Consider the following 16,432-nt stretch of genomic DNA (forward strand, 5'->3'; position numbering starts at 1 on the left):
TGCAGTCCAACTCATCCCAAACCATCTCAATTGGGTTGAGGTCGGGGGATTGTGGAGGCCAGGTCATCTGATACAGCACTACATCACTCTCCTTCTTGGTCAAATAGCCCTTACATAGCCTGGAGGTGTGTTTTGGGTCATTGTCCTGTTGAAAAATAAATGATAGTCCCACTAAGCGCAAACCAGATGGATGGTGTATCGCTGCAGATTCTGGTTAAGTGTGCCTTGAATTCCACAAATGAACTTTTAACAAGGCACACCTGTTAATTGAAATGCATTCCAGGTGACTATCTCTTGAAGCTGGTTGAGACCATGCCAGGAATGTGCAACGCTATCAAGGCAAAGGGTGGCTACTTTGTAAAATCTCAAATATAAAATATATTTAGATTTGTTTAACACTTTTATTTGGTTACTACATGATTCATAGTTTTGATGTCTACACTTATTTTACAATGTAGAAAATAGTAAAGAAATTCAGAAAATCCCTTGAATGAGTAGGGTGTCCACATTTTTGACTAATACTGTGTACATACAGTGCCTTTGGAAAGTATTCAGACCCCTAGACTTTTTCACATTTTGTTACGTTGTACAGCTTTATTCTAAAATTGATTTAAAAAAATATATATATAACCAATCTACACACAATACCCCATAATGACAAAGCAAAAACAAGTTTTTAGAAATTTTAGATCATTACTAAAAAAATGAAATCATATTTACATAACTATTCAGACCCTTTGCTCAGCACTTTGATGAAGCACCTTTTGGAAGCAATTACAGCCTCAAGTTTTCTTGGGTATGACTCTACAAGCTTGGCACACTTGTATTTGGGGAGTTTCTACCATTGTTCTCTGCAGATCCTCTCAAGCTCTCAGGTTGGATGGGGAGCGTCGCTGCACAGTTATTTTCAGGTCTCCAGAGATGTCCGATCGGTTTCAAGTCCGGGCTCTGGTTGGGCAACTCAAAGGCATTGAGGCTTGTCCGGAAGCCACTCCTGCGTTGTCTTGGTTGTGTGCTTAGGGTCGTTGTCTGTTGGAAGGTGAACCTTCGCTCCAGTCTGAGGTCCTGAGCACTCTGGAGCAGCTTTTCATCAACGATTCTCTGTACTTTGCTTCGTTCCTCTTTCCCTCGATCCTGACTAGTCTCCCAGTCCCTGCCACTGAAAAACATCACCACAGTGTGATGCTGCCACCACCATGCTTCAACGTAGGGATGGTGCCAGGTTTCCTACTGATGTGACGCTTGGCATTCAGGCTAAAGAGTTCAATCTTGGTTTCATCAGACCAGAGAATCTTGTTTCTCATGTTCTAGGTGTCGTTAGGTACCTTTTGGCAAACTCCAAGCAGGCTGTCATGTGCATTTTATCAAGGAGTGGCTTCCGTCTGGCCACTCTACCGTAAAGGCCTGATTTTGGTGGAGTGCTGCAGAGATTGTTGTCATTCTGGAAGGTTCTCCCATCACAGAGGAACTCTGGAGCTCTGTAAGAGTGACCATCGAGTTCTTGGTCACCTCCCAGACCAAGGGCCTTCTCTCCCGATTGCTCAGCTTTGCCGGGCGGCCATCTCTAGGAAGAGTCTTGGTGGTTCCAAACTTCTTCCATTTAAGAATGATGGAGGCCACTGTGTTTTTGGGGACCTTCAATGCTGCAGACATTTTTTTGGTGCCCTTCCCCAGTTCGGTGCCTTGACACAATCCTGTCTCGAAGCGCTACGGACAATTCCTTCGGCCTCACGGCTTGGTTTTTGCTCTGACATGTACTGTCAACTGTGGGACCTCGTATAGACAGGTGTGTGCCTTTCCAAATGATGTCCAATCAATTTAATTGACCACAGGTGGACTCCAAGTTGTAGAAACATCTCAAGGATGCTCAACGGAAACAAAAGGCACCTGAGCTCAATTTTGAGTCTCATATCAAAGGGTCTGAATACTTATGTAAATAAGGAATTTCAGTTTTTATTACTTAATTGTTTGAAACCTGAACATTTTACTTCATTTTATGAGTCTTACATTGTTTCAAAGTAGCCTAGGCAACCCTGATTGGCAATATGATGCCATTTGGGATGCAGACCTAGGAGTGAAAGGGAAAATATAAAAGGTTGCGGCGGGTGTGAATTAAAAAACACCTTGGGTGGGTGTGTGATATAGCTTAGCTCTCCATTTTGTATCTGTTTATGATTTCATACATATTCAGAGGTGTGTGTGTGTGTGTGTGTGTGTGTGTGTGTGTTTCGTGGTCAACACAATTACCTGTCTGTTAGCACCGTATGTGTATTCACATGTACTTCTGTCTCGACTCGTGGTCAATACGATACCTACCCTTGAGGAGCAGGCATAGTCACAGTCGTGTGTCTCTTTCCGGTATGCCAGTGTGACTGCAATGAGTCACTAGGCCTTGTTCCTGTCTGTTTGTGCCTGCTACCGTGGTAACCGGAGACCCTGGGAGAGAATTCATATGCTGTTGGCCGTGACACACACACACACACACGCGCTCTGACCCCCCCCCCCAGGAACTGACCGTTAGTCATACAGAGGACTATACCAATAAAGACAAGTCCAGGCCTGTTGACAGAGTGTGTGTTGGGGTTGTTGCTAACTTGTATTAAAGTGTGTGGGTGTTTACAGTAGCCTATATATGTGTGTGTGTGTGTTTGGATCGTTGCTAACTGGCTCCGTGTTGGTAATTCTTTGTTGGTAGGCAGAGAGAGCGGCCCATAATAACAGGCTATTGTGCAGTGACAGACTGAGGTGTCCACACTACAGTAGCCTGCTTATTTAGTGAAGCCCTGCTAAGTGCATTAGTGGAGCAGCATGAGAGAGGCGTGCTGCCAGCCTGCCAATGCCTTGTCCTCTCTGTTTCCAACACACACGTGTGCTCACACATACACACACCATTTACCATGACACACACATACACACACAGTTGAAAAAATGAGGGTACACACACAAACACACGCGCTAGTCTATTGTTAGTTCTTCCTCAGTTTAGTTTGTTAAAGGTGTGTGCATTTGACGGCGCTTTCCACTTGCAGCTATGATATGGTTGTTGCTGTGTCTGGCTCCTATCTGTGTTTGCCGGCTAGACTGGCATTCAGGTGTTGCCTTGAACACACACACGCCTCTCTGTCGACTGTTTGACCCTTCTTCAACACACACACACAACACACTCTGACAAACACACCGTGTTTCACCGATAGCCCTGTGGCTGTTAAATCGTTGTCGCTACTACAAAATGTTTTTTATTTTATTTTATTTTTTATAATATTTCTAATTTTTAGAGGGATATCTAGCTGCAAACTAGCATTAACACAATAACTGGAAGTCTATGTGAACAACTAGAACGCTAGCGGTTTCCATAGAGTTCCTTTCATTGCCCATAGCTAGCAATAGCTCATGAAACTGCCTTCAACTCCCTTCAAACTGCATAAAAGACATTCAAATGGTATCTGGTAATTCATTTGACTGTTAAAAAAATAAATAATGAATCCAGCACTATCCCTTTAAGATAAGTGACAAATTATACAAAGTAGAAGTCAGCAGAAGTGACCACAAACCCCCCCACCCACCCACTACGTTTGCCACTGCTGCTGAAAACAATCTTTGGGGAAGCACTGACACATGTACACTCTCTCTCTGACACCCTTACTCACGGACGCACGTACACGCACGCACGTACGCACACGCGCACACACACACACACGCACACACATATCAGTTGTAAGGTTGAGTTTAAAAGGGGCTGCCTTCACTTCCTCCTATGGGGGTCATGTTCTCTCACCAAACCACCAGAAGGGAAACAGAGGAATAGAATAAACGAGAAGACGCTCCTCTCTTCGTCCCCTGCTTCTCTCACAGAGGAGTTCCTAGACCTACGTAGGGAATAGGCTGCCATTTGGGATGCAGACGTCCGACCCCTTCCCAGAGTGTTTGAGGAGGGAGGGTGGTGGGGCTGGGAACACAATGGTCACACACCATGTTGGCGGAGACGGAAGGGAGGTTACCTGCAAGCCAGACAACCCTCAGAGAGTATCCCTGCCTGGGCTTGTCCTCCTCCGACGTCCTCTTGTCACTCGGAGGAACCGAGGAGGAGTGACGCTTCAGAAGTCGAGGCTGAGTACTTTCACTTTATTTAAAAGCTGTGCAGGAGGAGGATAGGGGTTCTGAAGGGATGTAAGATACACTATCAAGCGAGTATCGACCACACTACCCGTTGAGCCATGGTGCTCCTGAACTCAAACGTTCATTGGAACTTTCCCGACGCTTCTGCGCTCCAACCTTACGTTTTCTTTTTTTAAGACCCGAGCTACGTTAGGTCAAATGGGTTCAATCCATTCATGTAAGGTTGTCAGTCTAGATGTAGAACGAGTTGAGGATCGTGCTGGTTAGCCGTCTGACAGTGCGGAGTTGGTTGTCTGTCTGTAATGTAGACCTAGATGTGTGCCAGAGGGGGCTGTGTCCCAACTGGCACTCTATTTCCTGTGGGCCCTGGTCAAAAGTAGTGCACCATATAGGGAATCGGGTGCCGTTTGGGACGTTGCCCTGGAGGTCTCCGAAGGGCAGTGGAGCCCATCACTCTAAATGACCAGATAGACTCTACTGGGCTCTGAGATAGGGCTCAGCGCACAGGCACAAGACTAAGTGCCCAAGTCCAACTTGGAAGTTTGGAGTTCTCTATAAAGTTAGGCTATTTTTTTTTTTGCCATTTCTCCCCTCAATTAGGCTTGGGCGGTATACTGTGTCTACTGGGGTATTTTTAAATAGCGACGGTATGATTTTTCAATACCTTTTTAAAAACGTATATATTTTGAGGCACCCTAAAGCATCTTTTTTATTTAACCTTTATTTAACTAGGCAAGTCAGTTAAGAACAAATACTTACTTACCATGACGGCCAAACCCGGACGACACTGAGCCAAATTATGCGCAGCCCATTGGGAATCCCACTCACGGCCAGTTGCAATGCAGCCTGGTTTCGAACCAGGGTGTCTGTAGTGACGCCTCTAGCACTGAGATGCAGTGCCTTAGACCGCTGCGCCACTCGGGAGCCCTATCTGAGATGTGCCAAATAAATTATCACCAGCTCAGGGCTCCAGCTATTCAGTTGGCTCGCTAACTTGCTAGCTTAGTGGCTAGATTGCAAGATCAAGTTTCTTGGTTACAGCTTCTTAAAAATGTGTATTATGATTTATTTATTTTTACATTTGGAAAGAAATGGCGCCGCTTGTGTGCACTGCCGGTAATACCGTATACCGTATATGGTACAGGAACGGTATGAAGGTGTGAACATCTGGATACCACTCTACCCTCCATCTAGTTCCAAACTACAGGCCCGCGAAGCCAAATGCAGGCCCCGGGCAAAATGAATTTGAGGTTCTCGATCATCCAACAGTCACCTGAGGGTTGTCTTTAACCACGTATGATATAACGAGATCCAATACATTTTTCCTGGTAAATAGAAAATATCAAGCTAATGTATTTAATGGTGATATTAGACATGATACAAGTGGCCGTCTTGTGATGTTTGGCTGAACTCCGACGTGGGCCTCTCCTCTCGCACACCTGTGTGCTGTCTGGCCCCTCCCCCTGCAAGACTCGACAGGAGGAGATCCCACCAGTTTAGCTGTGTGTGTGTGTGTGTGAGAGAAACTGAACACTGTGTTGTTACACACTCGTCATCTGAAGGCTGGAGAGGATGTCTCCTCATGAAGATATTAGGCCAGGCCAGGGGTCATCTAATGGAGAGCAGGGAAACTTTATTTCAATGCTCTTGCTCAAAGCGGCCTGAGCCTCACCTGGCAGCATGCTTTGAGGGGGGGTCGGGGGGGAGCACACTTCTCTTAACAAAGGCAGAAATGTGCTCCCTGGGGCAGTCTGGTGTTAAGAGCGATTTGCCCCTACTCGCAGCAGACAGGTAGAGCCCAGTGCCACTCAGGTTTCACACGGGGGGAAGTGTGTGTGTGGAGGAGGCGGATCGTAGGAGTACTAACAGTGGTGCAGGGTGTGTGGAGGTGAAGCGACGTGTGTGTGTGTGTATATGTACGGGGGGGCGTTTGTGTGGGTGAGGGGGAGAGAAGAGGAGCGCACCACAGGCCAGAGCAGCTGCATGGCAGGATGCCTCCTCTTCTTCTCTCTCCCTGGAAAGGAGCCCAGTGCTAATATGGAACTGCAGGCCCGTCAGGAGACGACTGACTGGATGTGGGCTGCTGCCTTAATTCCAATAATACACAACTCAATTACAACAACCCAAGAATACACACTCTCCCTCTGTCTACGTGCCTCTTTTAACCCTTGCTCTGTTTTCCATCTCTCTTTTTTTCTTCTCCTTCTCGCTATCTCTTTCCCTCTTCCCCATCTCTCTCTCGCGCCTTTATCGTTTTTGCCTTGTGACAGACTGACACCCCTTTGACTCCTCATGATGGGAGAACATGTGCTGTGTGAACGCCGCCCGCTCTGGTCTCCCTCCTCTCTGAAAGCATAAGCCTGTGCTTTTCAGATGCCATGAAGTTGTGGCCCTGAAAGGGAAGTTGCGGGTGTTTATGCAACTTGTCACATTGATGGAGAGCGCGTGTCTCACAGCACACAGGCAGGCGGAGTGCTCCTGTACACAGACACATGCCAGCGTGCGTGCACACACACACACACCACACACACACACACACACACACCATACGCAATTCTCTTCACCTTCACCCCTTGGTCTTTTATAGCTCTCCCCGCGAGCTTAGTACTGGTATTGTGTGTGTGTGTGTGTACAATAGCACTCTAGGTTGTCTGGACCTGCTCTGTGGAATGCCCTCAGACACACTCCTCCATCTCACATCTTCTCCCTCTATCCCTTTTATATCTCCCCCCTCCCTTCCCTCCTCTCCTTTGAGCTGCTCTTCCTCTGGAGTGATTAGTGAGGCTCAGTGAGAAGTGCTCCTCTGTTTCTTCCTGCAGTAGTGGAAGACCTATAGGAGTATTAGGTGTGTGTGTGTGCGCGCAAGGTTTTACTGTGTTTGCTCTGGGCGGCAGGTCACAGCAGAAATGCCCTGCCCCTGCCCCCCGCAAACACACACACACACACACACACACACACACACACACACTATCTGTTTGCTCTCTCCTCTTAGAGGAAGCCTAAGCATCTGCCGTAGGACAAGATGGCACTTGTCTGTTGCGTGTGTATGGAGCGACGTAGCATGTCCATGAGTTTTATGTACTGTTGCCTGTACTGGGGTTCTGGATTCCTGAGGAGCAACATTTCATTACACTGTTGCGTTTTACATGGGAGGATGCTTGGGGCTAGTCGTTTGATCTGGAGCTCTTTTTGCCAATCCACAGTCCCTCAGCCGTTTTACCAGAACAAGTGGGGGGATGACCACTGTCTTATTTTTCAGATCTCGAATTGTCCCTTTAATCACTCAGGGGCCATTTGATGCTGCTCTTGCTCTCTCAAGGGCCCCGTTGCGTTTGAATGCGTTGGCAAATGAATTGGCTGCCCCTTTAGGTTAAGCTTTTACTCTCCTCTAGATCTCTACATCAATTTGGTGGTTAAAAAAAACATTTTGTCGGCTTTCCCCTCATGTCTTCACATAGACAAATAGATGGTGAAAGAAATGCTTTTTATCATAAATGGAAGTTAGAGGCTGTATTTTCAAAGCTGAGTATTTTTTAAATTTTTTCCTGAGTGTATATCCTCTGACTGTGCCCCAAATGGGAAGGCCTATGGGCCCTGGTCGAAGGTAGCGCACTACATAGGGGATAGGGTGCCGTCTGGGATTCAGACTCTGGCATTAATTGTAGTGCTAGTTTAGAAGTTTTCTCGTAAAGAGGAAACATCAAAGATTGACTCTGGGCCAACTTGTCCATTTTCTCCGGGGCTGGGAGTAGACAAACACTACATTTAGAGTTGTCATAACGCCGCTTTAAAACATACTGCTCTGTCTTTCCTTTCATCTGCAGCCAGCTCTCTTCCTGTCTTAGCTCTCTCACACACACCAAACTCCCGACAATGGATGGGCTCTTGCACGCACACGGCACGCACAAGCTCACACGCAACGCATGTGTACACATTTTTTTATATATATATATATATTTTTTTTTTTACATAGAAGGAACAGGGAGCATGTCTGATGTTAAAAGCACATGTGGGTCTGCCCCCCATCCCCTCCTCTCTGACAGAGGACTGTTTATACCCCTCCCTGACAGCCAGTGGAGGAAACAACTTCCGTCTTCCCAACAGCTGGATCAGAGGCCCTCCCTACACCCGGCCAGCCAGCCGCTCCCAGTCCCACTCACGACCTCCTAACCTCCTCCCTCATCCCTCTCTCCTTTTCCTCCCCCTGTCCCCTCCTTCCTCGCTGAGACTGGGAGCCAGGGCGGGCTGTCCACGCTCCCTCCGACACGTCCCTGGTGTTTTGGTGACCCCGCGCCCTTACCCCATCCCCCTATTTCCCTGCATCTGTTTCACAGGCCCCGCAGCAGCAGTCCCCGGGTGGTTGTAAATCTCTCCTTGCTCTGCCTGAGTGTGGAGGATAAAGGGGCAGGGGACATTTTTGGAGACTGTCCACCCTGTCAGAGACTCAGCCAGAAAGAGACTGGGTAGGCTGTTGGACCTGCCTTTCCCAGGCCTTGTCTCAATACTCATCTACCCTCATCTCCTTGCCTCCTCCAAGTCTACTAAAAGCAACACGTGAAAGCACTAATGTGTGTGAAAGAAGTAGAAGGCAATGGAAGCTGTTTCAGGCCGTTGGGGGACATGTTTATGCAACCTGTCACCTATCGGTGATCATCAAGAAAAGGTTACAAGGAATGGAAGCCTCTGAGGAGTGTAGAGACACGTCCCTGGTGCTCCTGACAGAGTGATCGGTGGGAAAAGAGGAAGTGGAGGAAGTCGTGATGTGGGACAGATGAGGATTCCGACCGTCTCTTTCCCTCCCAGCAGGGCCCCAAGGGCCCCATTCCTGCAGATCCTCCTGTCACTCAAGACACAGTCTGTCTCCCAAATGTCCTATGTAGTGCACCACTTTTGACCATGGCCCCATACACCTCCGGTCAAAAGTTGTGCTCTATATGGAGAATTAGAATGCCATTTGGGAAGCATTGTCTGACAGCACCGTTACTGTTCACACACTTAGGCCCCTGTTAGCTGTCCACGGCTCAAATAAGAGGATGCGGTAATAGGAAAACCACACACTTCCTCCCTCGCATGGTAAAAATAGAGCAGTCTGTTTTAATTTTTTTTTTTTTTTCAAGTTTTTAGTTTTTTTTGAACAAATGAAATGGGGGATTTTCTCAATGTCTTCCCTGCACATGGGCTACCAGGGGTTAGATTTGGATTACGTTTACTGCTGAATGCTTTAAGTTGCCAAGTCTTCTCGTTTTTGTGATATTTTATCAGACTTTTTCCGGTCACCCACTGACAATAGCTAGATTTCCATCCTATTGGCGACAGATTTTCAATACGAATTCTAAAATCTGTATCAAAACAATATGCCCGTTTTCCCGCCAGAGATGTTCCCATCAAACGGGCTTTTTGCACATCAAAGGCTTTGCGTAATGACATAGTGCACATAAAAACCACTTTTGCCATTTAAATGTACCACATAAAAAATACAGGTGAAATATACAGACGTATTTTCAACTCACACAAACTGTTGCGTTATATGGATAATGTGCCCATTTTGGTCTTGGTACATGTGCTTTAGCCAACAGCTCGCAGATACGGTGCAGTTAGGCTAGCCAACATGATGACATTATTAATGGTTAGTGAGATTTTTTTTGTTTTTGTCAAATGGCAGCCAAGCATTGCACATGTCACCAGAATAAGACCCTCAATGTTTATTGGAAAGGAGCTTCAAGCTCATCACCATGTCTTCTGTAGCCTAATAAATTGCAAGCTTTCCCGAGTCGTAGTGGGAGTTCCAAGTTTACTTCGAATTTATGGTTTCCTCGGCCATTTCTTGCTTAATTCATTTTTACAAACAAAAAGATCCCACCATGCTTGAAGGAACAAACTGTCTGTCGACTTTTATGAATACTTCCTGTTTCCATCAGGCCGGTTCTGACCCCCCTCCCCCTCCCCACGCATCAGGTAATTATTCTGCGTGAAATGGTTGGATGATATCCTGGTTATAGATAAAAGAAACTTGATGTACGTTGTCAGAGATGGTGTTTTGATTGTGCTTGCAATGACACATTTCACTCTTGCGGTGGCGTTAAGGAATTCAATGTTTGTTTGCAGTGCCTGCTGTACTACGTGTCACCGGGACAGGTGTGTGCTCTCAGGACCAGCTGGAAAGCCGTATTTAGTGGAGGGAGTTGGAGTGGTGTGTGTGTGTTCTGATGGGTGTCGTCGGCCGTCTCTGTGGTTCGTTTGGGATCAGCGCTGTTCCTTCATGGTACTTACCTTCGCGGGACTGACTGACATGAGTCGGACCCCCCAGATTCGTCTGCGTGTGATAGAAGTCGTGGAGACGGAGAGACTGATGGGGGGGCTCTTTCCAAGGTGTCTATCCTGATTATGGATGTGCTGTGTGCCACAGTCAGACTATGCCTTGGTATTGTACACATTACAGTTGATTCTGTTCAATGTGTCTGTCTGCCTGCTTATGTGCGCGTTCACACACGCCCGGGCGCTCGGCGGCGGGCAGTCCACACCTGTGGCTCTGAGGGATTATGGCAGTGATTTAACATAAACACTCTGTCACCCCGAGATTATCAGGCTGACATTACCCACTAAGATTGATTGTCCAGGCTACTTAGCTGCAGTACAGACCATCTGAGTGCAAAAGGTTGGCTTTAGAAGCCTGGGAACTCTGGCTCTCTGTGATTTTATCATGATTTACAACCCCCCCAAAACAACTCACAAATTACATAGATATTTTCTGAATTTCCAGCTTGAGTGTCTTGCACAGTTTTTACAGTATAAAAGACTTGTCATTACTCTGCGCTGATATGTGAAATACAGTCTCAATCGTGTCCAGGTAAAGTAAGATCAGTGATGTTATGATTTTGTTGGAAGAATGAAGAAATATGGATTCCTTTTTGTATGGATTCCTTTTTCTCAAAACCCTCTCAAATTCATCGTCCTCTGTGTTTGATCACACTGCTGTTTTCCAACATTAAACCTGTTGAATCCAGTAGTGTGCCGTGAGCTAAGATAAATCCACTTAGCAAATGAAATCTCCAGATTTTGGTCGTCAACCAATTTTACAATCCCCTGCATGCACAAAGTTGTTGACATCTCGCCCTTTTATAAAAGCTGTGTCGATGTCTGTCAATAAAACTGTACAAGAAACTACACAGCACGTCTTCACCTGGCGTTGGTTTTCCCCGCTCTGCTACTTTGTTTAGTCTGGCCCCTCTGGTGACCCCGGGTTGAACCTGTTCAGGCTCCGGGCTCTCGACTCCTTGGTTCTGCTCTCCTCAAGCATCTGGTTCCTAGATGAGCCCTCCAGAGCCAGCCCTGATTCATGGCTTTGCCACTGACGGGGGGCGCGTTTTGCCGACGACATTCCGCTTTCTGCGTCCGCCTCCTGCAGCCCGTACGTTTTTATAGCGTGTTACAATACAGATTTAGAGACGAGTCAAGTGACATGGCGACGGCCCACTCTTCTGCTTGTTGCATTAAGAGATCGGCTTTCAGTCAGGACAGGATCGCGCATGCAGACGTTCAAAGAGTCGGATCACCCCCCCCGACTGTAACCTTGCTTGTGACAAGAGAAGTTAACTCATTTCATTTTTTTGAATGATGACAGTTTGGGACGGGAGCCTTCTGACCAGGCAGTGAACTCTGTCCTGTCTTGAGTTGGCTGATTGCTGGACTGGAGCACCATGCAAAAACAACAGGGGCTGGTCTTGGCACCGAACGTTACCCACAGAAAGCCTTGCGTTGACACTTTCTCTATAATACAGTCTCCCTTCTCTAACGTCTGCCTTTCTCCTTTCACGTCAAACTCTAGAGAGGGGCATCCCCCATATTAAAGAGATTACGGTCTCTCTTCTCTCCATCTGTATGGAGCAGTTGTTCAGCCCGGACCACACTGTTTCACAGTCTAATTACAGGTCAATTAAAGGATTTTCCCCTCAGTCCCTTCTCCTGCTCCGGCCACCGAAGGCTTACAGCCTTTACAGCTCAGCAGAGTGGGAGTGAAAGAGAGATAATTTCATGTGGAGATCAGCCGAGAGAGGGACCTGAAAGAGGGGATTGGGAAAGGCCCGGAGTCTCCCCCCTCAGCCAGCCACCTGAAAAGGGGCCTCTGGGATAGAGGCCAAAGGATTATTGGAATATTCATGGCGAGATAAAGGGGAGGGCGGCTGAATAGCAGTGTCTCGGGGCTCATCTCTTAGGTAAACATGCGCCTTTATAGATTTTTTTATTTTTTATTCCTCTGAGGCAACAGGCAAGGAACGGCGACTCTGTCCACTTCGTGTGTTGCATTTCTGTACGCCTCAAAAGGAAAGCCGCCTTGTTGTGGCCTTTTTCTTTCCCTTGTCATCTTGTCGGACAAACAGATGGGGAAGAGAAATATCTGTTTCTCACTGTTGCTGCCCAAAATAAAGCTGCCATTCAGAGCCATGCGTGCCCTCGCTTTTCCCCCGCAAGATGGCAGGGCCTTCATTATAACACCATTATACATTAAAGTGAATTGCGGACCGTTTTACCTATCAAATTCTGGTAAAAAAAATATATATATATATATTGAGACCTCCTACAGCTATAAGGTAAGAGAACTGCTATAACACTGTAAAATGGACTTCAGGTAAGGTTACCCCCTGTGGTTGACCTGTTGCAATCAGTGGTCCACATCGAGCAATTAACTCGACACAATAGCTCCCGTGTCACCGTCACATCTAGACTCCGCTCAGCAGTGACGCTCTGAAGGTGAGCCAGGGGTTTTCCCTTGTTTTGATGTGACAGAGATGTACCCTCTACTCCTGTTTTCCCCCCTCTTCTCCCGCGGGTCTGGGTCAGACAGATGTTGCTAGTACTCCTCATCCGATTGAAATGATCCTGGATCCTGGCCCACACTCCTCCTCCCGGTATGTGTGCTCCATAACTTTTCTTTTTGAGCGGTATGGTTCGAGAGTGGGGCTCCAGCCGGGTAAGGTTTCACAGCCTCTCCACACCTGCCATGGTCGTGGAGCCGTGTCAGCGTGCCCTCTCTCCCAGCCCTAATGCCTCCATTAGGTGTTGTAATCTCCCCTTACCGCCTCCCTATTGTGCCCTGACGTGTTTACTGAGTATCAAAGGCTGGGGAATTTCTTTTTGCCACCTGCCAGGAGTGTGTGTGTGTGTGTGTGTGTGTGGAGGGAGGGAGGGAGAGAGAGAGAGAGAGAGAGAGGAGGGGGATAGGTGCTTTTCTGACACTGCTTGTGCTGTTTTTCCACTGTGTTTGTGTGAGGTCAGTGTTTTCTCAGCACTTTTAGTGTTATATTTCAGGGCTCCGAGGTGTGTGCGCGAGCGTGCGCGTGTCCTCAAAGGCTGCCGTGTGCCTTTCATCCGTCAGAAAGGGATACCTCTGCACCCGTTCCCCTTCAAAGGGTCTCGCACGAGCCCCTCGCTCTAGGATGAGGTTACCCTCTAAAGCACGCATGCAGCTCCCACCTTTTGTGTTGACCTGAAATGGACACTTAAGACATCGTTGTTCCCATGTCTAAACCGCTATGATTTATTGTGCCCGTGGAAATCAAGGCGACTTATGGTTTTGAAGCTTTCCGACCTTGTTGAGTCAAACGTATTTGAAGATACTCTTCTGATTTGCATCTCGTGAGGCTGATTGGAAGTAGCTGAGTTGCAGTTTGTGCCTCAGAGTTTTGTTTGAGTTTGTGCTTGGGGCAGCTCCAGTCGGATTAGTCTACTGGAATAGAGCGCGAAGGAGAGATGGGGCCAAGGATGGGTGCAGCTGGCACTGCTACTCCCCTATAGGCCTCTTTTTCTCTCTCTCTGGCCCTTTACTCTTGCCATTGTTAAATCAGTGATTTAAAGAGTCTCTGTTACTGCAGTCCCTCGTGTGACAGTACATGTTGTCATATGGACGGATTTCTCCTCGAAACGACCCCAACGGCGGGAGGTGGTGACTCAACGTTTCTCTAGTATATTTTCCCTTTCATGTGGAATGTTGTCATGGTATCTCCCGTCCATTAGCGAGACGTGTGCCTGGGGGGACATAACATGTCATCGGTTCGGAGGGGAGGGGGGGGGGTCTTTGATGTGGCGGTGAGCTTACTTGAAATGGCCCACAACTCTCCTCTTCATCAGAATATTTCACTGAAGTGGTCAGTTTTTTTCTTCTTTCTTTTAGGTTTGAGGGCTGTCAGTGGGGAACCATCTGCTGTTGGGCTGAAATAAGAGGTGACAGTGGAGGCACAATGGCCTGTGACAAGTCTGTTATTCTGCAACATTTCAGGGCGTTGGTTTCACAATTCACAATTCACACACTGTGAAGGTATGCCATGGGCTATTATGAACACTGGACAAAAATATAAACACAACATGTAAGGTGTTGGTCCCATGTTTCATGAGCTAAATTAAAAAATCTGAAATTTTTCATATGCATAAAAAGCTTATTTCTCTCCAATTTTGTGCACATTCCTGTTGGTGAGCTTTTCTCCTTTGCAAAGATAATCCATCCACCTGACAGGTGTGGCATACCAAGAGGCTGATTAAACCGTATGATTATTACACAGGTGCACCTTGTGCTGGGAACAATAGAAGGCCTCCCTAAAATGTGCAGTTTTGTGGACTCACATTCCATGGCCACAGTCACGCTGGAGAAGTGTGCTCTTCACGGATTAATCCCGGTTTCAACCGTACCGGGCAGATGGAGTGTATGGCGTCGTGTGGGCGTGCAGTTTGCTGATGTCAGCGCTGTGAACAGAGTGCCCTGTGGTGAGGTTAATGTATGGGCAGGCATAAGCTACGGGCAACGAACGCAATTGCATTTTAACAATGGCAATTTGAATGCACAGAGATACCGTTACGAGATCCTGAGGCCCATTGTCATGCTGTTCATCCACCGCCCTCACCTCATGTTTCAGCATGATAATGCAGGGCCCAATGTAGCAAGGATCTGTGACCAACAGATTCATACCTGTATTCCCAGTTGTAAAATCCAGAGATTAGTGCCAAATGAATGGATTTCAATTGACTGGTTTCCTTATGCAAACTGTAACTCAGTAACATTTGAAATGGTTTCATGTTGTGTTTTTATATTTGAGCTGTAACTTGTGTCACTGGTAGTTGGACGCCACCGTTCTGAGGAACATCTCAAACTCCTTGGGTTGTCTCGCAAATACTAACACAATAATAGAATAGGCCTCTTTTAGCAGAATCAGAACATAGGCATCTTGGATGCTCCATATCAGGGTTGGGGTCACTTCGAAGTCCGTCAATTCAGGAAGTTATTTAAATTGAAAAATTCTAAAATATGAACTTTTTAAACATACGTTCGTTCTCCTTGTCAATTTGTTGAGAGTTCATTGAAAATGTAAAAAATCCACAAAGTCCGAATTTTTCGTTTACTTCTTGAATTGACTGTCTTCAATTTGGAATTGACCCAACCCTGCTCCATATCCGCTGTTTGTTTTAAATTCTCAACTAACCCACTCCCTTTGGTCTTGCCTCCTCTGCAGAGAAAGTCCGTGAGATTCAGGAGAAACTTGAAGCCTTCATAGAAGCTCTTCACAAGGAGAAGTAGAGCATCAGGTATCTGACTCTCAGTGATCTCATTGTCATCACATGTGCTACAGTACAGTACATTGACTATTAGTGGCCAGCATTGTACAGAAATGTCTCTAACATACCTCAAATCATGTGAATATATACAGTACCAGTCAAAAGTTTGGACACACCTACTCATTCCAGAGTTTTGTCAGCGGTTAAGAGTGTTGGGCCATTAACTGACAAGTTAATCAGTGGGTAATGAAAGTTTTTATTAAATAAAAAGTGGGGGGACAAAAACAAAGTACCCCCCCCCCCCCTAATCTTATAGTGGTAAATGCTCAGTCTGCCCTATGGCTCAGCTCAAACACTACATCATTCACGCACCTCTCTCTCTCTCTGACCCCCTGATCTCCAGCACTATCAGATATACATTTTAAAATAGAAAACAATTGTTACTGTATTGAAATGAATCAAACCGCACCGATTTGTTCCACTAATCAAATTGCACCAAATGGTTTCCAGTTAAAAGTATCGTTCCTGTATCGGAGCCCATGTACAGTGGGGCAAAAAAGTATTTAGTCAGCCACCAATTGTGTAAGTTCTCCCACTTAAAAAGATGAGGCCTGTAATTTTCATCATAGGTACACTTCAACGTCTTCCATTTCCTAATAATTGCTCCCACAGTTGATTTCTTCAAACCAAGCTGCTTACCTATTGCAGATTCAGTCTTCCCAGCCTGGTGCAGGTCTACAATTTTGTTCCTGGTGTCCTTTGACAGCTCTTTGGT

The 16,432-nt window shown here is 46.6% G+C and overlaps 1 protein-coding gene across 10 annotated transcripts in view; it reads left to right on the forward strand.

Annotated features, from left to right (window-relative positions):
* opa1 (OPA1 mitochondrial dynamin like GTPase) overlaps positions 1 to 16,432 on the forward strand; it is a 58,658-nt gene that overhangs the window by 39,559 nt on the left and 2,667 nt on the right. For all 10 annotated transcript variants that reach the window (XM_052526753.1, XM_052526757.1, XM_052526755.1 and 7 more), the window contains one exon: positions 15,615 to 15,687. In XM_052526753.1, the coding sequence (XP_052382713.1) occupies positions 15,615 to 15,679 (65 nt within the window). In that variant the 3' untranslated portion in view covers positions 15,680 to 15,687. The remainder of the gene's footprint in view (positions 1 to 15,614; positions 15,688 to 16,432) is intronic.

Source organism: Oncorhynchus keta, chromosome 1, assembly GCF_023373465.1.
Source record: "Oncorhynchus keta strain PuntledgeMale-10-30-2019 chromosome 1, Oket_V2, whole genome shotgun sequence".
NCBI lineage: Eukaryota > Metazoa > Chordata > Actinopteri > Salmoniformes > Salmonidae > Oncorhynchus > Oncorhynchus keta.